The 23,328-nt window shown below is 38.4% G+C and overlaps 1 protein-coding gene across 2 annotated transcripts in view; it reads left to right on the top strand.

Moving 5' to 3' along the window:
- The window catches only part of LOC150079048 (CD109 antigen-like), a 1,092,235-nt gene that overhangs the window by 84,553 nt on the left and 984,354 nt on the right, over positions 1–23,328 (top strand). For both annotated transcript variants that reach the window (XM_090384122.1, XM_090384121.1), the window contains exon 4: positions 16,931–16,956. In XM_090384122.1, coding sequence (XP_090240248.1) covers positions 16,931–16,956 — 26 coding nt within the window. The remainder of the gene's footprint in view (positions 1–16,930; positions 16,957–23,328) is intronic.

Here is a 23,328-nt window from a genome sequence, read left to right as displayed (position 1 = left end):
CCCCAGAACTCCCAAGCTCATACAAATCTATTGCCCTTCTTCCAGGGCTGGATTTAAACTTTTAGTGGCCCTAAGCTATAACATGTATGAGGCACTCTTCTCTTACCTATGACAATATTAAAAAAAGGATTTTTTAAGATTTGGCGAGGGCCCTTGTAATGCGAGGCCCTAAGCTGTAGCTTGATTAGCTTATGTGTAAATCCGACCCTGCTTTCTGCTGGTCATGACAAAGCTCCTTGAATGCCTTCTACTGTACAGACTCAACACTTGCTATGAAGCTGTTAACCTAACTTCAGACAAGTTTGGCTTCAAACCTCCATCACCATAGTTAGGTGCATTATGGCCTTTGCTGCCCTTGCGCTGTAAAGCCTACAAACAACAACAACAGCTTCAAACCAGGTACTAGCACTGAAGACACCTTGCACAGAATTATTACTTCTGCTGGGGATGCACAAGACATGCTTTAGACCTCTCAGTTGACTTCATTAGTCTACAACTTATGGCGGCTCAGCATGCTGAGAAGATTGTGACAAGCCAACCTTTATTGCTGTTTCAAAGACTACCTCACAAATAGGACAAACACTGTTATCACTACCTATCAGCAGATATTCAAGAAGATCCACAGGTTGTCCCCAAGACTCAGTCTTAGGACCTGCCTTGTGTAACATAGTTATGGATGAATTCCTCAACGCAGATCTCCCTATGGCTGATTGCATTGCTTTTGCCAATTATTTCGTCATGGGGAAGGCTTTCTCCAGAGTTGAACTTGAACCCAAATCTAGTGCTGCTCTGTTGGCATGGCCATTATCCACAAATTGGAAATATCCCTGTAGAAAACCAAATCCATACTTCTTGAAAGGTGCCCTACACATCAGAAGACCCCTGACTACCAAATCTTCACCACCACCACCACCACCACCACCACCACCACCACCATCAAATTGACAAATGAAATCAAATACTTAAGTATCATACTAGACAGTATTCTACCTACTTCAACTATCTTTCCAAGAAGATACAGAATTATGCTGCTGTGCTATCACACACATCAGTAGAGCTGACTGGGGCTTCAAGAAATGCTAGTGATCATTTATAAAGCTATCTTTATCCCAGTAGTTTGCTACTGCTCAGTAGTCTGGTTCCACAAGACACTACTCATCAGGAACAAATTGAAAGTTGATTCAATTTAGAGAAACATCCTTCTGGCATGTTCCTGCACTTGCCATACTGTCAGCTAGGGCTTCTCAAATATACAGTTTTTTTCATCTCAGAATTTCCTGGGAAATTTTACTGATTCCCAGGATCCCAGGAATGGATGTATAAATTTAGAAAAATCAACTGTTTATGTTTATATATTTAAAAATTAAAAAATTAAAGGAAACAGAGAAAGACTAGAACATTATATTTCTTTATTTACAATGAAAATAAATTTCTTTGTGAAAAAAATAACAAAAAATTAACTTTCTTTTAAAAAATGAAGCCTTTTTATATAAAATTTTGAAATTTACAATCAAAAATGAATTTTTTTATGTATTTTGATAATGACGCCTTAAAAAACACAACGCATCAATACTCCTATCACTAAGGCTAATTCTCAACTTTGTGATAAATAAACCAACTGCAGAAATGCTCTCTCTGATTCAACAGAGGTCGGTGGAATGTTTTTTAGTGAATCAACTAAATGCATAATGTTGGAAGCTCTGTCCCCAGTTGCCTCGAATTCCAACATTATGCAATTCTTGCTTCAAAACCAGGCTTAAACACTGTGATCCTGAGAAAAGTTGAAGATTGCACAAGTTTTTTCTTAGATTGAATCACTGTTTCTAACTTGTCTCTCAATGTCATGAGACTCATAGGCGCAGTTTCTTGATTTTCTTCATCTACTGATTGTGAAGAGTTGGGGCTAGATTGAGATTCGTCTTCGTTGAAAAGTCCAATCAGTGTCATCTTAGCAAATTCAAACAATGATTCTTTGTTTGGTAATGATGGGAGGCCAGGAGCCACTGCAGAATTCACATAATCTCAGAATTTAAATACAGGCTGACCAAAGCCATATTCCTTCTCACATTAATCCATTTTATAAGAGAGTTTTTCATCTTCTTGGTGAATTCTGATCTTTGTTGTTGTAACTCATTAATAATGAAAGCAAATACTCCTTCAGCAGTTAGCAGTTGCATCATGACTGCATAATTTCTTTGCACCAATTTTTACTGGCTGCAGTGTAATTCTTCATTAGTTAAACTTTGATTTTCTTTAATATCAATTAAAGCTTTATTATTATTATTATTATTATTATTAGTCATATGGTGCAAGGAAGCCTGAGGCTTGTGCTGCACCAGCCAAAAAAAAATTCCCGCATTACCCTGAGAGAGAGAGAGAGAGAGAGAGAGAGAGAGAGAGAGAGAGAGAGAGAGAGAGAGAGATATGTAGAAGGGAATCACCAAGAAAGCAAGAAAGAGAAGAATGATGATATCCAGCTCAGGACCCTGGGTTTGCCAAGCCCATACTCACCAGATGTGAGCCCTTTAGAAACTGCTGCTCTTGTTTCTAAAAATCTCTCAATCAACCCAATAAACTGTCTCAGCGAGTTTTTGAATCTAAAATTAGCATCTTTTCGCAACCATGTTCTGCTTTCCCGCAGTTTTGAAGAATTTCATTCTTGAGAGGGGATATCCTGAATATTTTTATAATTTTTCTTACCTTTTTGATGTAAAAATCTGTGGTGGCACTGGAGTAAAACTGATTAGTAATGAAATTTTCTTACGAAAATGACACAGTTGACTGTTAATGAAATTTTTTATGGAAATGATGCAATTGACATCACTTCGTATTAGGTGGCTGTTAGATTTTAAATGACGCAAATGTCATCACTTCCTAAATGGGCTAACGATGCTAACTCAGTCACTAACGTTGATATAGTAGAGTAAGTTCATACTAAAGTATGGAAATGATGTCACTTCCTAAATGATGCCAAATCAGTCACTAATGTTGATTTGGTAGAGTAAGCAACAGGTAGTAATATTATGCGAGAATAAAAGCTTCAGAGCCACCGAAGTTTCAAAAAAGTAACAAGTTCAAAAACATAGAGAACAAAAAAATGCAGCCTTTAATAAAATCTGCTTCTCAAGATTTTGATCAACATCAACCTTTAAGTAGTGTTAGTAAGTAAGTAAGTTTCAATCAAACCGTTCAAAAATTTAAATGGTTTTACTCTAGTGCTGCCATAGATGTTTTCCTGTAAAATAAAATGTCTTTCATGCGTACAGGGTACACACACTGTTTTTTTTTATAGTTTCATTAATGTCTGTAAATTTTTTGTTATCAATTGCTGTATTCAAATCATCTAACTCATTTTCATGATAGTCATCTGACTCATTTCTGCTTGATTTCTACCTGAATCGATTATTTTCTTATAAAATATATCACATACAGCCAGGTGTATGCCATGTGCATAACATACGAGGGGGGGGGGTATTAAAAAGTTTGTGCCAGACCTAGATAAAACATCAGTAGAAAGATGCCGTTTTTAATGTAAGTTGTCTACATATTCAATAACTAACATTTAAAATTTCATTCCCTTAGATGATCGTACATCAGAGGTGGAGCCCAGAATCTGAGGAAGGACGTTATGGTTGACAAAGTGGAGTATCGAGCAGTGATCAAGTTCCTGCATTTGCAGGGCAAGAAAGCTCAGGAAATTGACAAAGAAATGAAAGCTGTGTATGGGCAGAATTGTCCATCCTATGACACTGTAAAAAAGTGGAAACAGGAGTTTCAATGCTGTCTAACAAGTGTCTTTGACAAGCCAAGAGAAGAAAGGAAGGCTATCAACATTCACAGACAGTGAGATGGTTGCAAAGGTTGAGCAACTGGTGCTGAATGACAGATGTATGACAATTCATTTCATCGCAAATGCAATGGGAATTAGTTATGGATCTTCCCCCAGCATTTTACAAGGCCATCTGCACATGTCTAAGGTCTTCGCATGATGGGTTCCAAGGTTGCTGACGCCTTTGCAGAAGCAATGTTGAATGCAATGTTCTCACCAACTGTTGGATTTGTGTAATGTGGATGTTGAGAACTTTTTTGATCGGTTGGTGATAAATGACAAATGCTGGTTGTACCAGCATGATCCGGAGACTACAGACATGTCAGAGCAGTGGCTTTGATTTGTCTCAGGAAGTCATAAATGAAGTGAAAGCATGGTTTTAGGCAAAAAGTATGGACTTCTATGATCAAGGCATTTATCCATCGATGGGAGAAATGTGTTACTATACATGGAGAGTATATACAGTGGCGGACAAAAAAACTGCATCACCTTAAAAAAGTAACATTGTAGTAAAACGTTCACCTTAAAAAAGTAACATTGTAGTAAAACCTATAAGATATTGTTTGATTACAGTCATTTTGTTTGTTGCAAAACAAAGGTATTGCATCAGACAGTAATTGCAAGGTATTTCATCAGCCGTTTCTCTAAATATGGCATTGGAAGGGTATACACACTCATTAGTATCCTGTTTTGCCTATGTTCAGTTGACACTAAGAAAAAAGTGTAGCTGTTGCTCTGTCCCAGGAAGAACTTTCTACGCCTGCTATCACTGATAAAATAGGCTGCCACCAGTCGACAGTATCCCGGGTGCTGAAATTAAAGCATGAAACCAGTGATGTGAAGAGAAGACCTGGATCAGGCCGTGAGAGAGTGACTACACCTTCCTAAGATCGATATTTGAAAAGGTTATGCCTTCCTAATCACCATGCTAGTGCTCCTGATCTAAACTAGACTTTGAGATGGCCTCTGGTGTTGAAACAAGTGCACGAACTATCCAAAGATGGCTTTTGGAATGTGGTCAGCATGCCTAATGGCCCAAGAAGAAGAAGCTGTGTTGTGTTGTGTTGTTTTGGTTTTTAGGAGCATTAGCAACTAAGGCCATATTGCTCCTGGGGATATGCGGTGGTCATTCCCTGACCTTTCCGCATCCTCCATATTTGGTGGTGATGGGCTTGAACCCCGGTCTAATCAAGAAGCGTGTGTTATGCACTGCTGCTCCTTCCCACCTAGCTACGGAGTCGCCAGAAGAAGAAGCCTTTGTTAACCTAACAAATGAGGAAGAAGAGACTTGCTTGGGCTAAAATGCATGTTTCATGGACAAAAGAGCAATGGGACACCGTCATCTTTTCTGACGAATCGAAATTCAACCTGCATGGCTCGGATGGGAAGCAATATGTCAGAAGATGAAAATCGGAGGCATACCATCCTGACTGCGTAACACTGACTGTAAAGTTCCCCGCCAGTCAGATAGTCTGGGGATGCATAATAAGCAAAGGGGTGGGGCAAATTAAGTTTATTTATGGAACGGTGAATGCAGAAACCTATACTGCTATCTTGGAGGAATGCCTGAAACCTGTTATTAGGATCACCACACAGACGTCCAAAACTGCATTTTTCAACAGGACTCAATACCTTGCCACACAGAAAAATTGGTAAGTTTTATGGTATTTAGATTTAATGATGAGTTTGTCTTCTTGTCTCACAAGGCTTAAAACATACTTACATCAATGTTTTCCCTCATATTTTTCCCTTAAGGTGCAGTCTTACCTCAGAAATGCTGGCATTACAGTGTTGGACTGGTGCGGCAACAGTCAGATTTGAACCCTATTGAAAATTGCTGCTACATAATGTCATCTAAAATTGCCCAGAAGAAGCAAATAAGTAAGATTCAGCTGCAGGAGAGCGTTGTAAGGGTGTGGTACCACAAAATCGGGCAGCCGTATTACTGCCAGATTGTTGGAAGGCTGTAATTGCAGCTCGAGGTGGAACAAGAAATATTGAGAACTTATTTTGCTGATTTACAGTACATAATACTATTACGTTAACTTGTCATTTCAGTTTGTACATATAATTTCAATGAAATGTATGTTTGGTTGTCATGATTGCCATTTGCATTATTTCTCATATTTCCATTAATTACGTATTTTACCCTTTGGGAAGATATTTATGGCAATTAGGTATATCAGGTGGAGTCTTTTTATTGGATTTCATTCAGAGAGATATATATCCCATCTAACAAATGCATTTCGAACATTTCTGCAACTGACAATGCAGCGCAAAAAACATTATTAGCAAAATTCACAAGTGATGCAGTTTTTTTTGTCTATAACTGTAGAAAAGGATTAAAGTTCCTGTTTCACCTTTCTAGGGCTATTATTTCTAGGTAAGGGTACAAACCTTTTGATACCCCTCATAAGTGATGTTGGCAGCTCATTAATTTTCCAAATTTAATCATCACACTCGCATCATCTGTGATGCATGCAACAATGTGCTTCTGAATAGTACTCAGCCCGAATTATTCTAGCTTCTACTTCTACTGCTTTAACAATGTCTTCTGCAGAAAAAGAGCTAAGAAATCCTACCATTCCTAAATTCCAAAATTTACCTTCATCAGTATGAATGTTCATATTTAGGTATAGTCTATTTTTCAGTGAAGAGTACTTGAAGAGATATGTTAAACCAAACCTTTATTTAATTTTGCCGAAATTTCATTTTTAACTTGGGCCTTGATTATATCATATTGTTTATATGTTATACTCATTACAGCAGTAAGATTTAGAGGAAGAGAATATTGCCTGTCTTATGAAGTTACTCTTTGTAATTGCATTTATGGTGAATCCATCTACAGCAACAAGTTTGCTTATAATTTCTTCTAGTTTGTTTCTCCTTCTTGGCAAAATGCATTAGTAATGTTCCCTTTCATTTACCTGCAGAAGAGCATGCTTCATTGTCCTCAGCTATTTTGCACTTACCTGAGCTGACATCTTCATCTTTAATGCTTGCAGGTGCAGACTCAGTGATGTTATGTGTAGAGTGCCTCAATTTTAAGTGTCGAATAAAGCCACTAGTTGACCAGCCATGGCACAATAAAGTGGAATGACATTTTATGCATTTTGCACTTTCTTCTTTAGAGTTCTTTATGAAATATTTCCAGACAAAAGATTTTGAATTAGACATGTGGGTTTGAATTTGAAATCTAATTATATGAATGATAGAAAAAAGTTGCATTGAAGGGAAAAAGAATGTACACTGCACACAATCGATATTAACTTCTAGCTAACTAGTAGCTGCTAGGTTTAGACATGTCACATGATTCAAATTCAATGAGTTGCTTGAAGCACAGGCCACGAACAGTAACTAAGCATAGCAGCAGACACAGCACTGTGTCAGCCAGAGTTGCCAACTGGCATTTTTCATTACCAAATTGGCAGGAATTTGGTAATTAAAAAGTTGTTTGGTAATGAAGATAAATTATTTGGTATTCTGGTAATGAAAATGGTGATATTTGGTAATAATAAAGTAATATATCAAGTATGCGATTTTAAATCTTGCCAATAGTCAAATTCATTTAAATATTCTTATTCTATTCGTAAGACTGACTGACAGTTAGCACTCGCATTTGCTTACATATCATTGGATATCGCAATGTGTATTCAAATGTGCTACGTACTTAGTTTTGTGTGCAGTAGTGTCCCAGAAGACTGGGAACACCTCTACTATTGTCCAACTATGATGACCTCAGAAATAAATTACTCACCAAAATGCATGTTCACTTGCATTTTGGTGAGTAATCGAACAGAGAACACCCGCCAAGGAACATAGAACACCTATTCATCACTGACATAGATTATTACCATCATTTTTCTAACTTCACTGAGGCACTCTTCCTTTGCCAAAGTGCCACCCTAAGAAATAACTCAGAGATAGGCCAAATGCCGTAATTTTCCACAAACCTAGTAGCACAGCTGAAACTGCTGATGCCAATGTTCTGTTTGGCATGGGATCTTTTTACTGGGATAGACAGGACCTTCACTCCAGAAATTCCACCACCTATGATTGCTTTGATTGCTCTTACTGGACTGGATTTCCTAAATTGGACTTACTAACGTAGTGTGGGACCTTCATGCTGTGTTAGGCAGTATCGTCTTTCTGTCCCGATACCACATCCTTTGGCTTCACCTGAGTCCTTTCCTTGAAGAATTCATGGAACCTATGCTCCCTTCATTTTTCTGCTCACTTCTAGACAAGCAGAAGAGTGAAGAGACACAGATTCCTCACTGGGTTAGTGGGGAATACTGGAACTTTTTAAGTATGCGATCGCCTTGCTGACTGACAGAATTCTCTTGCCTTTCCACTTTTCTTTTCACCTGTGAGCACATACCCACCTTGCTTCTCCACTTTACTTCGCTTCAAATGATAGATGAGCATTCTCCTTTTTTGCCCACCTCCTTTTGTTACTCCTGTACTTTTCTCTCACCTCTCTCTTCTCTGTTCTGTTTTGCTCAATTAATTTAAGTGATAGTATTAAAGAGTAAAAACAGTTAAGAAATTTGAAGGTACAATAAACAGGATATGACATGGCAAATGCACCGAAGCGTGCAAAGCAGCAGCAATGGATGTGAATGTAAGAATAAGCATATTATAAAAAATATGACAAATAAAAATAAAGATGATGGTAGTACGAAATGTCCGGGCAGCCACAGGCCAAAAAAAGGAAATAGCCAAAAAAAAGTAACCTATAAAATAAAATAATGTAGTAACCTTTAAAATAAAAAATAATAAATAATAAAGTAACTGCAGCCTACATCAGATAAAGGTGGGAAAATTTTTTTTGCAAAAATACTTCAAAACGGGGAAGAAAAGCAAATATGGAATTAATAAAATTAAAATAAAATCTGATGACGGCAAAATGAATATTGATACATGATTAGGAATTTCATCGGGGGACTACCCCTAACCATGCATCAAAGGACTGCATTTCCATACTTGCCAATAGTTATGCAAGAGAAAATTTAAACTGGAACTTGTGGGTTGGTCACTCACACACTAGCAAGGCTTTTGTGGATTTATTGGATGATTGTTTTCTACATCAGCATGTTCGAGAGGCAACTAGAGGGAGTAATACTTTTGATCTGATTATCAGTAGTGATTCTTCATGCATTAATTTGCCTTTAGCCAGCGGGTAGTTGGTTGTTGGAACAGACTTCCATCCCTTGTTGTGGAAGTTGATAACCTAAATAAATTTAAGGCTCAGCTGGACAGGTATTTCGAACGAACGGAGGGGTGAAGTGGAAGGTGTTTTTTTTTTTTTTTTGGCTGATGCTGCATAAGCTTGCTTTCTTGCATCATATGCCTCTACTAATGCTAATGCTAATTAAGAATCTGCAGATAAAGGAACCACTAGGTGGCAGTGATCACAGTGTGCTGAAGTGAGATTTACTCTAAGAGGTAACTGCCATCAGGGGTAATGGGAAGGGTTTTGCTTTCGTAAAGGTGACTACTGTTGTCTGAGACAGTTTTTAAATTCTATACAGTGGGACCAACTGATGTTGTTACCAACAGCAAATCTAAATGGAAAACATTCAAAGATTAATCTTGGAAGCTACAAGGCTTTTCATACCAATTAAGAAATATTGTTAAAGTTTTAGGACTAAAAGGATGTCAGATGAACTAATGTGATGCGGCAGAGAAGAAAAATTCATGGGATACATATAAATTAACAGGTGACACAGAAGCCTATGATAGATATAAGCTGGTCTGTAACCAAGTCACAAAGGAGGTTAGGCAGGTAAAGGCAGATTATGAGAAATCTTTGGCAAAGGATGCAAAGAAAAACAGCAAAGAGTTCTTTACTTACATAAACTCTAAAATGAAGGGAATGAATCATATTGGTCCATTCGATATTGATGGTTTGAACGTTAATAATCCTGCTCAGATAGCTGATAATCTGAATGAGTATTTTGCATCTACATTCACACATGAGAAGTTATTAAGGGAGGAAAATGCCAGAAGTTTATCAAACTGTAACAGGGTGCTTAATTATTTTGTAATAACTGAGAGCAAAGTGGAGGGGAAATTGTTGAAGTTAAACCTAGGAAGGCACCTGGATGGGGGGGGGGGATCTATCCAGTTATATTAAGAAGCAGTAAAGGAAGGAAGCCAACCCTTAGCCATAATTTTGAGTGCTTCCCTGGACTGAAGATGTGCATATGTGACTCCAATTCACAAAAAAGGATCAAAGGGCGACACAAGTAATTACAGACCTGTTAGTTTAACTTCTGTTCCAGGGAAATTAATAGAGGAACTGGTTGAAGAAGCACTGCAGGATCATCTACACAAGACTTCAGTTATAGCTTGAACACAGCATAGGTTTGTTAGGGTGAAGTCATGTCTGACCAATTTGATTGGATACTATGATGTGGTCACAAAGGGACTGGATGGAAAGTATAATTTTGATATCATATGTTTAGATCTTAGAAAGGCTTTTGATACTATTGCAGATGGAAGACTGCTGCACAAATATTAGCAGTGTAGCATTGGAGGCAAATTGCTACCATGAATAAAGAGATGGTTGAGTGGGAGAAGACAGAATGTGGTAATCGATGGACACTGCTCTTCGTGGACTAATGTTATTAGTAGAGTCCCCCTGGTTGCAGTGTTGGGACCATTGTTGTTTTCTGCATTTATTAATGATATTGATGATGGTATATCAGGCTTAATGTTTAAATTTGCAGATGATACGAAGGTGGGCAGGGTTGTTAATGACACTAATGATAGTACGCTACTGCAACAGGATCTAGAAAAATTGAGCAGTTGGGCTGAGAGGTGGCAAATGAAGTTTAACATTGACAAATGTAAAGTACTGCATATGGGAAGCATTAACCCCAGAGTAACATATCAACTGTGTGGTACTACAGTGACGGTGGTAGAGAATGAAAAGGACCTGGGGGTAATTCTGCAGTCAGATATGAAGTTTTCTGATCAGTGCAGGTGGGCTTCAAGAGTAGCTCATGGAGTCTTGTCAATGATATACAGGAATTTTTCTAGCAGGGATAAGGAGGTGATTATCCCCTTGTATAAGGCAATGGCCAGACCACACCTTAACTACTGTATACAGGTCTGGAGGGCTTATTTTAGGAAGGATGTAGAGCTGCTGCTTGAACGAGTAGAGAGAAGGGCAACAAGATTAGTGAATGGAACAAAGGGTTGCTCTTATGAAGAAAGGCTTAAGTTTTGGAAATTACAGTGTCTGAAGACTTGGCACCGCGAGGTGATCTGATTGAGTTGTATAATGGTTTTAACGTGCTTAGTGCTGATAGGATTCTTCCTCTTGCTCAGAATAATCACCTGAGAGGGCATAAATTCAAATTTCTTCTCTATCTAGATCAATAAACTGCATTTTCTCTTTTTCCTTCTGCATTACTTTTCTTCTAAACAGCTACTCACTCTGAACAAATCTCAAATCCATCCTATCATGGAATATTGTTCCCACATTTGGGGCAAATATTGTTCTCACATATGGGGTGTCAGGCTTCCAGACGCCACTCAAAAGAGGACAGTTACGATAGTTTAATTAGTGACCTTCTTACAAAGTCTCTCCACCTTGTCTCATAGATGCTCTGTTTCTGCTGCATGCCTTTTCTGTAGATACTTCTATGGATGCTGTTCTTATGAATTGGTTTCTATAATTCCCCACTCAACCAGTTTCTTCTGGATTAGTCTGAACACATGCCATAATCAGTGAGCATCCTTTTACTGACCAACTTAATACTCACAGAACCAACTCTTATCTTTCCTCCTCGTATTCCTTCAGTTTTAATTTTCTGAAACAATGTCCCTTCGAATTTTTTTAGCAGGAATAAGGAGGTGATTATCCCCTTGTATAAGGCAATGGTCAGACCGCACCTTGAGTACTGTCTACAGGTCTGGAACATAGGTCTTTTAGTACTGTATACCGCTCTAAATGAGGGACATTCAAAAAATAAGTTACACCTGCCACTATCTCTTGGTATTATTGGGCAACAATTGTGGTGTCTGCAAGGAATGGAGTTCATATTGTGCATCCCCGGGTAGGTGAGTTTCGTTGACATACCGTTAACAGGTGTGTAGGAGTAAGCATTCATAATGGCATGTCAGCTAGAATGTTACTCCAATTTTGAGGTACGCAGAACAGTACGATTTTTGTGTGCGAACATCTGATTTGTTCCAAGATTCATCCTGAAATAACGGCAGTATGGGTGTATGGGGAAAATGCAATTTCTCATCCAGCCATAGTGAAGTGGTGCCAGCAGTTTGAAAGTTGTCACACAGAATTGACCGATGCTGATCGAAAAGGAAGGCCATCAACATCGACTGCTGCAGACAATGTGATGCAGGTTGATGAAATGATTCACAATAATCGAAGACTGACAATCGCAGAAATGGCAAAGGAGTTGGATATTTCGATAGGGAGTGTTCATTCCATTGTCTGTGAACATCTTGACTATTGCAAATTGTGTGCATGATGGATTCCTCGTTCACTGACAGACAAACGCAAAGGTCAGTGCTTTTTGTCTTCTCTAGGCTTCCTTCAACACTATTCTGTGGAAAGCCATGACTTCTTACGCCCCATCATCATCACTGGTGATGAAACATGGGTGCACCATTTTACCCCACAAATGAAGAGAGCATCTATGGAATGAAGACACACAACATCGCCTGTGTGGAAGAAATTAAAAGTTGCACCATCAGCAGGAAAGGTAATGGCCACTGTGTTTTTTGACTGTGAAGGAGTTGTTTACATGGAATTTATGGCAAAAGGCACAACAATTAATGCTGCTTCATACTGCCAAACATTATGATCTTTGCGAACAGCCATGAAAAACAAGAGACCTGGAAAGTTAAGCAGAGGTGTTGTTTTCATTCAGGACAATGCCATACCACACAATACGCGCACAACACGACACTTGCTCCAAAGTTTTGGATCAGAGGGATGGCAACATCTGCCGTACAGTCCCGATATTTTGCCTTGTGGCTCTCACATCTTTGGCAAGCTGAAAGAACATCTAGGGGGACAACGATTTGCAAATGATGAGCAGGTGCAAACAGCAGTTCGACGGTGGCTGAATGACCAAGGAGTGGATTTCTATCATCAGGGAATTGAACATTTAGTCACACATTCTCAGAAGTGTTTACACCAACTTGGTGACTATGTGGAAAAGTAATGCAAAGTATGTGCTTTCTATTGCATAATGTTACATACCTCAATAAATGTCTCTTGGGCTACAATAGTCAAGTGTAATTTATTTTTTTAATTACCCTCGTATTTCCTGAAAATTATAATTTACAGAAATTCAAGTCTAATGTCAACAAGTATCTTCTTTCATCGTCTCTACCTGCAACCCAAGCATGGTACTAGGTAGGTTCTAGTACCTTTTATGTTTGGGATTTTCATTCTTCAAGAACAAGTAAGAAAGATCTAAATTTCTTTCAATAAATAAGAAAAGATCTAAATTTTGAATGCATCATAATAGAACTAATCTACAAAAGACAACTCAGTCGTTTGGACGTGTGAATCAGATGAAACAACAAAGGCTGCCTAATCTAGTATTGACAGGAAGAATTGGAGATAAGAGACCACCGGGAAGATCCAAAAGAGAATGGCTCCAATTTCTAAAGGAGAACACAGGCTTTTAGAGCTACTGACAAATGATGAGAGATTCAAGAGACCAACAACAATGGAGATGATGTCCAAAGTGGGACTCAACCCATGCTAAATGGAAGATTAGAATGATGAAGATGATTTTTATTTTAAAAAATAATAATAAAAATAATAAAAAATAAATAAATAAAAAAAATAATAATATATTCTCTTTACCAGATTGCCATTCTGCTAACTTATTCCTAATTTACTGCCCCCATAAACAATAAGTTTTATGGTGGTTGTTTATTTGTGTTTTTCAAGGATGGGTGGTCTTCCTTCTTGAATAATACCCATTACAGTGGATTTTGGGAAGTTTGGACAAGTCATAATTGCATGTACAAAAAAGTTACAATGAATGTAGCATTCGACCACCAACTGACATTGAAAAGTTATGTGAAAAGATATGTGACCGATACTGATTTACAATGCATTGTATTGCATTGGAAGTCCATTATATGGGCAGATCCACAAATTTATATTGGTATATCTTAATGGAAAAGGATTTGTGAGGATCTAGCACACACGCTATTAGGCTGCCATAGGTGAGTGGTCCAATGCAAGGGTACATTATACAGGATTCAAGTTAACTATAATTCAAGCCCATGTGCTACTTACTATTATGGTAATGTTCTTATATTCTCGTTAACTTCTGATCTCTTTTTAACTCATGCAATAGTATTGCTAATCAAGTCAAAGCTTCAGTACAACAATATATAATGTTGCATTTAAGTGCTTGTACAACATTATTGTTTTGTATCTCTAATTGTACAATAAAGAATTTATTATTTTGACATTACTGGAGCTTGTTACTCCAGTATTTTGTGTAGAAATATGTATTCATGGGGCAGTTGCATGTTCCATGGCCAGAAAAATCTTGGATAACTTATGGGGCAAACCTGTTCTCTTTCCCTGGGATTGATTGGTACAGCCTTGATTGAAAAGGGCTTCAGAAATTTCCCTTTAGTCAATGATGAGAATTGAACCCCATGGACTAAGCAGTATCCCTAAATACTAGGTAGTAATAGACATTTAAATAGATACGAAATACACTAACTCATTTTTGTATAATTAAGTTTATTGAACCTTAAAAGTAGAATAAATTACATTGAGGTACAGAAGGCTCTACACTAAATACAGATATTCAGTGTTTCAGAGCCACTTTGGTTACAAGGTGGTCCTGAAATATCGACATGTCAATAACAGTTTTCTAGACAAAGATGTTGGTAACCAAGAGGACGGCTAATGCCTGCTTTAGTAATATATAGTTGAAACCTCACTGTGGTTTTAACAGTTTCCTCTCTCATTTTATTTTATTAAGTATCAGAAGAGTTAATACATTAAAACTGTATGAGTAAAAGTAATAAAATAAAATGAGAGAGGAAACTGTTAGAACCACAACAATATATAATGTTATTCTTGGACATAGGGGAAAAAAAAAAAACGGCTAAGATAAAGAAAGCCAACACGAGAACCACGGGAAATTTCAGAAAACTTTTACCGGACAAACGAGTTTGTCCGGTAAAAGAATCTGCAGATAAAGGAACCACTAGGTGGCAGTGATTACAGTGTGCTGAAGTGGGATTTACTCAAAGAGATAACTACCATCAAGGGTAAAGGGAAGAGTTTTTGCTTTTGTAAAGGTGACTACGTGGTCTGAGACAGTATTTAAATTCTATACAGTGGGACCAACTGATGATGTTACCAACAGCAAATTCAAAATGGGAAGCATTCAAAGAATTAATCTTGGAAGCTACTAGGCTTTTCATACCAACTAAGAAATATTGTTCAAGATTTAGGCCTAAATGGATGTCAGATGAACTAATTAGACATGTGACAGAGAAGAGAAATGCATGGGATACATATAGAATAACAGGTGACACAGAAGGCTATGATAGATATAAGCTGGTAAACAAGTCACAAAGGAGATCAGGCAGGCGAAGGCAGATTATGTGAAATCTTTGGCAAAGGATGCAAAGAAAAACAGCAAAGAGTTCTTTACTTATGTAAACTCTAGAAGAAAGGGGATGAATCAGATTGGTCCACTTGATATTGATGGTTCAACTGTTGATGATCATGCTCAGGTAGCTAACAAACTAAATGAATATTTTGCATATACATTCACACATGAGGAGATATTCAGGGAGGGGAATGCCAGAGGTGTATTAAACTCTGGCAGTAAGCTAGATAATCTTGTAATAACTGAGAGTAAAGTGGAGGAGAAATTCTTGAAGATAGACATAAGAAAGGCACCTGGGGTGGATGGAATCTATCCAGTTTTATTAAAGGAGGCAGCAAAGGAAGTAAGCAAACCCTTAGCCATAATTACGAGAGCTTCTCTGGACTCAGGAGAAGTACCCATGGACTGGAGATGTGCAAATGTGACCCCAATCCACAAAGGAGGATCAAAGGGAGACACAGGTAATTACAGACCTGTTAGTTTAACTTCTGTTCCAGGGAAATTAATGGAGGCACTGGTTAAAGAAGCATTGCAGGATCATCTAGACAAGACATCAGTTATAGCTCAGACACATCATAATATCCAATCAAATTGTCTGACCAGTTTGATTGGATATTATGATGTAGTCACAAAGAAACTGGATGCAAAGAATAATTTTTATATGATATATTTGGATCTTAGAAAGGCCTTTGATACTGTTGCACATGGAAGACTGCTGTGCAAATTGGAGCAGTGTGGCCTTGGAGGCAAATTGCTGCTATGGATAAAGGGATGGTTGAGTGGGAGAAGACAGAGAATGGTAATCAATGGACACTGCTGTTCGTGGACTAATGTTATTACTGGAGTCCCTCAGGATTCAGTGTTGTGTCCATTGTTCTTTTCTGTATTTATAAATGATATTGATGATGGTATATCAGGCTTAATGTCCAAGCTTGGAGACGATATGAAGGTTGGCAGGGTTGTTAATGACACCAATGACAGTATGCTGCTGCAACAAGATCTAGAAAAGTTGAGCAGATGGGCTGAGATGTGGCAAATGAAGTTTAACATTGACAAATGTAAAGTACTACATATGGGAAGCAGTAACCAAATGGTTAGTCTGATGTCCATTATGGTAAAATCCGTAATGCTCTCTCTGAAATTAAAATGATAATAAGAATCAGAAATGAATGCTGAATCCAATCCCACTCTTAATGGAATAGTGATGCATAAAATTTCCATATTGAAATGAAATTCTGCTTATTTCATAAAATTTTTCCACAATGAAATACATTCTGTGTCCCAGCTAACTGGGAATAAATGTATGGTATATAGCAATATTTCAAATTTTGTTTAATAAAATGGGCTAGCATTTTGCATAATTCACAGGAAAACTTAAATTAATTAGAATATGATTCTTTCTGAACATTTTGTTTAAAATTTTGGAATTATTGTTCATTAATATTCCTTTTTGTTCTTACAGAAAGTACTGAAATATTTAATTTTAAGGTAAGTTTATTTAAGCTTATTATGTATGATTTATATATTGCACTTTTGGCTTTATTTTTAATTTTAAAAATTAAGATACAGAATAATGTAGGATACACATCCTTTTTGATTACTCTGTTCAGAATTATATGAGGTTGAATATAAAACATTTTAAATCAAGTAAATCCAATATATATATTTTTTTACTGTTGCAGAGTTCATGAAAATCACTAAGATGGACATCAGCCCATCTTAGTGATTTCCATCTTAGTCTGATGTCCATCTTAGTGATCATCATTACTGATGTCCATCTTAGTGATCACTGGAACTAATATAGTAGTAGTAATCGCGGCATGTGATGCAAGAAAGCAAGCTTATGTAACATCAGCCAAAACAAAAAAAAAAAAAAAAAAAAAACACTTCACACATCCATTCCCTCTAAATGTTTGTCCAGTTCCTCCTTGAATTTATTTATGCTATCAACTTCCACAACGACAGATGGAAGTTTGTTCCAGCAATCAACTACCCGCTGGCTAAAGGCAAATTTCCACACATCTTTCTATAACTGTCTTTTCTCAATTTGAATTTTTAAATGTTGTTGTTTCTCAATTTGAATTTTCAGATTGCTGTGTTGCAATTTCAATTTGCAACGCAGCGGCATGTAAAAAGGATAGGTGGAACAGGACCATGGTATGTCTGCTAGGGGCAAAGGTTGATGATGTTGTAGAGTTGATATCATCTTTTAAGGGCACAAAAGGTGATATAGTTGTACATGTTGGCACTAATGATATTAAGAGTAGGAGACCGGCAGAATTAATTAACAAGTACAGGTCACTGTTGAAAAAAAGCCTTGAATTAGGGTTGAATTTGAAAGTGTCTGCAATTCTGCCCAGACACAATAGGAGGGAGTATATGATGAGAGCCTTGTCGATCAATTCGGCCCTGGAAAGATTGTGCAAGGCTCAAGGGGTAGAATTTTTTTCAGCCTGGTCTGTACTTGTTAACAGGAGAGACGGCTTCTACAGGGATGGGATACACTTAAATAGAAAGGGTGCAAGAATATTTGCTGATGCTATCGAGGCACTGTTAGGTGGGTCAGAAAACTGCTAGCTTTGGGGGATACAAGGACTAATAGATCAACAGTAGCCACTGGCAGAGGTGAAAGTGATTCTTTGACTGCTTCTATAGGAATGAGCAGCAGCCTGGAAAACAAGATGCATGGTATTTCAGAGACTGCTGGAAGTCATTTAACCCTGGGGGCTCACATCTGGTGAGTATGGGCTTGGCACACCCAGGGTCCTGAGCTGGGTATCATCATTCTTCATTTTCTTGGTGATTCCCTTCTTTCTACTTTTGACTCTCTCTCTTTCTTTCTTTCTTTCTCTTTCTCTCAGAGAGTAACTTGGGAATTTTTTTTTTTTTTTTTTCCTTGTGCAGCATAAGCCTCAGGCTTCCTTGCACCATATGGCTAATAATAATAATTACGGTACAAGTAAACACATGGGTTGTGTTAGGGTAGCTAAGAATAGGAACAGGTGCATGTATACTTGCATGTTCACCAATGCTAGGATTTTGGTAAATAAATTTGATGAATTTGAGGTATTGCTCAAAACATCAAAGGCAGATATTGTTGGGATATCAGAGACGTGATGTCCACAGATATAAGGAATGCAGAACTGGAATTTGGGGAGTACAATGTGTACAGAAAGGTTAGGAAGGAAGGAGGGGTTATGCTATTAGTTAAGAAACACATAAAATAAAAGGAAGTGAGGCCAGTCGACATCGCTGGACAGTGCAGTGTGGAGTCAGTTTTGGTGCGACAAAAGCATTGGGAGATCAAAATTGAGAGTAAGAGTGTGCTGTAGGCCTAATGACTCTGATAAGTATAATAAGAAACTGTACAGGGAAATAGAGTGGGCCAGTAAATCAGAGAGTCTTATAATGAGGGATTCTAATTTCCCAGATATTGACTGGAATTTGTGGGTTGGTCACTCACAGAATAGGAAGGCTTTTGGGATTTATTGGATGATTGTTTTCTACATCAGCATGTTCGGGAGGCAACTAGAGGGAGTAATACTTTTGATCTGATTATCAGTAGTGATTCTTCATGCATTAAGAATCTGCAGATAAAGGAACCACTAGGTTGCAGTGATCACAGTGTGCTGAAGTGGGATTTACTCAAAGAGGTAACTACCATCAGGAGTAAAGGGAATGGTTTTTGCTTTCGTAAAAGCGACTACGATGGTCTGAGACAGTATTTAAATTCTATACAGTGGGACCAACTGATGATGTTACCAACAGCAAATACAAAATGGGAAGCATTCATAGAACTTATCTTGGAAGCTACTAGGCTTTACATACCAACTAAGAAATATTAGCATTAGTAGAGGCATATGATGCAAGAAAGCAAGCTTATTCAGCATCAGCCAAAAAAAAAAAAAAAACCAACCACTACTCCCATTTCACCCCTCCGTTCGTTCGAAATACCTGTCCAGCTGAGCCTTAAATTTGTTTAGGCTATCAACTTCAACAACAAGCGATGGGAGTCTATTCCACAAACCAACTGCCCGCTGGCTAAAGGCAAATTTCCGCACATCTATCCGACATCCGTCCTTCCTCAATTTGAATTTATGCCCTCTCAGGTGAGTATTCTGAGCAAGAGGAAGAATCCCATCGGCATTGAGCATGCTCAAGCCATTCAAAGTCTTATACACCTCTATCAGATCACCTCGCCGATGCCTAGTCTCCAGGCTCTGTAATTTGCAAAACTTAAGCCTTTCTTCGTAAGAGCAACCCTTTGTTCCATTCACTAATATTGTTGCCCTTCTCTGTACTCGTTCCAGCAGCTCTACATCTTTCTTGAAATGAGTCCTCCAGACCTGTATACAGTACTCAAGGTGTGGCCTGACCAATGCCTTATACAAGGGAATAATCACATCCCTGTCCCTGCTAGAAAAATTCCTGTATATCATTGACAAGACACCATGAGCTACTCTTGCAGCTCGTCTGCACTGCTCAGAGAACTTCATATCTGCCTGCACAATTACCCGAAGGTCCTTTTCATTCTCTACCACTGTCAGCGTAGTACCACAGAGTTGATACGTTGATCTGGGGTTACTGTTTCCCATATGTAGTACTTTACATTTGTCAATGTTAAACTTCATTTGCCACCTCTCAGCCCATCTGCTCAACCTTTCCAGATCCAGTTGTAGCAGCATAGTATCAGTAGTGTCCTTAACAACCCTGCCAACCTTGGTATCGTCTGCAAACTTGGACATTAAGCCTGATACGCCATCATCAATATCATTTATAAATACAGAAAACAACAATGGACCCAACACTGAACCCTGAGGAACTCCACTAATAACATTAGTCCACGTTGAGCAGTGACCATTGATTACCACACTCTGTCTTCTGCCACTCAAACATCCCTTTATCCATAGCAGCAATTTGCCTCCAATGCCACACTTCTCCAATTTGTGCAGCAGTCTTCCATGCGCAACAGTATCAAAAGCCTTTCTAAGATCCAAATATATAATATCAAAGTTATTCCCTGCATCCAGTTCTTTTTGTGACTACATCATAGTATTTGATCAAGTTGGTCAGACAAGACCTGCCCTTAACAAAACCATGCTGTGTCTGAGCTATAACTGAATTCTTGTCCAGATGATCCTGCAGTGCTTCTTTAACCAGTGTCTCCATTAATTTTCCTGGAACCGAAGTTAAACTAACAGGTCTATAATTACTTGTGTCAGCCTTTGATCCTCCTTTGGGAATTGGGGTTACATTTGCACATCTCCAGTCCATGGGTACTTCCCCTGAGTCCAAAGAAGCTCTCATAATTATGGCTAGGGGTTTGCTTACTTCCTTTGCTGCCTCCTTTAATATAACTGGATAGATCCCATCCACCCCGGGTGCCTTTTTTATGTTTATCCTCAACAATTTCTTCTACACTTTCCTCTCAGTTATTACAAAATCATCCAGCTCACTGCCAATGTTTACTTTACCTACATCTTCCCCTTCCTGAATAACTCCTCATGTGTGAATGTAGATGCAAAATACTCGTTTAGATTGTTAGCCACCTGAGCTGGATCCTCAACTGTTGAACCATCAACATCCAGTGAACCAATTTGATTCATCCCTTTCCTTCTAGAGTTTACATAGGTAAGGAACACTTTTCTGTTTTTCTTTGCATCCTTTGCCAAGGATTTCTCATAATCTGCCTTTGCCTGCCTAATCTCCTTTGTGACTTGGTTACAGACCAACTTATATCTATCATAGGCTTCCATGTCACCCATTAATTTGTATGTATCCCATGCATTTTTCTTCTCTGCCGTATGTCTCATTAGTTCATCTGACAACCATTTAGGCCTGAACCTTGAACAATATTTCTTGGTTGGTATGTAAAGCCTGGTAGCTTCCAAGATTAGTTCCTTGAATGCTTCCCATTTTGAATTTGCTGTTGGTAACATCATCAGTTGGTCCCACTGTATAGAATTTAAATACTCTCTCAGACCATTATAGTCGCCTTTACGAAAGCAAAAACCCTTCCCTTTACCTCTGATGGTAGTTACCTCCTTGAGTAAATCCCACTTCAGCACATTGTGATCACTGCCACCCAGTGGTTCCTTTATCTGCAGATTCCTAATGCATGAAGAATCACTACTGATAATCAGATCAAGAGTATTACTCCCTCTAGTTGCCTCCCGAACATGCTGGTGTAGAAAACAATCATCCAATAAATCCACAAAAGCCTTGCTAGTGTGTGAGTGACCAACCCACGAATTCCAGTCAATATCTGGGAAATTAAAATCCCCCATTATAAGACTCTCTGATTTACTGGCCCATTCTATTTCCCTGTACAGTATCTTATTATACTCATCAGAGTCATTAGGCCTATAGCACACTCCTACTCTCAATTTTGATCTCCCAATGCTTATGTCACACCAAACTGACTCAACACTGCACTGTCCAGCGATTGCGACTGGCTTCACTTCCTTGGATTTTACGTGTTTTTTAACTAATAGCATAACCCCTCCTCCCCTCCTGTCCTGTCTATCCTTTCTATACACATTGTACTCCCCAAATTCCAGTTCTGCATTCCTTATATCTGTGTGACACCACGTCTCTGATATCCCAACAATATCTGCCTTTGATGTTTTGAGCAATACCTCAAATTCATCAAATTTATTTACTAAACTCATAGCATTGGTGTACACGCAAGTATACATGCACCTGTTTCTATTCTTAGCTACCCTAACACAACCCATGTGTTTACTTGTACCGCAATGACTTCCAGCAGTCTCTGAAATATCCTGCATTTTGTTTTTCAGGCTTCTGCTCATTCCAATAAAAGAGTGCAAGAATCTCTTTCACCTCTGCCAGTGGCTACTGTTAATCCATTAGTCTTTGTCTCCCCCCAAGCTAGCAGTTTTCCGACCCACCTAACACTGCCTCGATAGCATCAGCAAATATTCTTGCACCCTTTCTATTTAAGTGTATCCCATTCCTGTAGAAGCACAGTTTGTTCAAGGTTTAGGCCTAAATGAATGTCAGATGAACTAATATGACATATGGCAGAGAATAAAAATGCATGGGATACATATAAATTAATGGGTGACTTGGAAGCCTATGATAGATATAAGCTGGTCTCTAACCAAGTCACAAAGGAGATTAGGCAGGCAAAGGCAGATTATGAGAAATCCTTGGCAAAGGATGCAAAGAAAAACAGAAAAGTGTTCCTTACCTATGTAAACTCTAGAAGGAAAGGGATGAATCAAATTGGTTCACTGGATATCGATGGTTCAACTTGAGGATCCTGCTCAGGTGGCTAACAAACTAAACGAGTATTTTGTATCTACATTCACACATGAGGAGTTATTCAGGAAGGGGAATGCCAGAGGAGAAGTAAACTCTGGCAGTGAGCTAGATGATTTTGTAATAACTGAGAGGAAAGTGGAGGCGAAATTGTTGAGGATAAACATAAAAATGGCACCCAGGGTGAATGGGATCCATCCAGTTATATTAAAGGAGGCAGCAAAGGAAGTAAGCAAATGCTTAACCATAATTATGAGAGCTTCTTTGGACTCAGGGGAGGTACCCATAGACTGGAGATGTGCAAATGTGACCCCAGTCTAAGGGTACCCATAGACTGGAGATGTGCAAATGTGACCCCAATTCACAACGGAGGATCAAAGGCTGACACAAGTAATTATAGACCTGTTAGTTTAACTTCTCTTGCAGAAAAATTAATGGAGGCACTGCAGGATCATCTAGACAAGACTCCAGTTATAGCTCAGATACAGCATGGTTTTGTTAAGGGAAAGTCTTGCCTGACCAATTTGACTGGATACTATGATGCAGTCACAAAAGAACTGTATGCAGGGAATAACT

This window comes from Mastigoproctus giganteus, chromosome 10 (genome assembly GCF_048544385.1).
Source record: "Mastigoproctus giganteus isolate SK-2022 chromosome 10, ASM4854438v1, whole genome shotgun sequence".
Taxonomy (NCBI): domain Eukaryota; kingdom Metazoa; phylum Arthropoda; class Arachnida; order Uropygi; family Thelyphonidae; genus Mastigoproctus; species Mastigoproctus giganteus.
The sequence above is the reverse complement of the archived record's forward strand: the minus strand, read 5'-3'. Positions and strand labels throughout refer to the sequence as shown.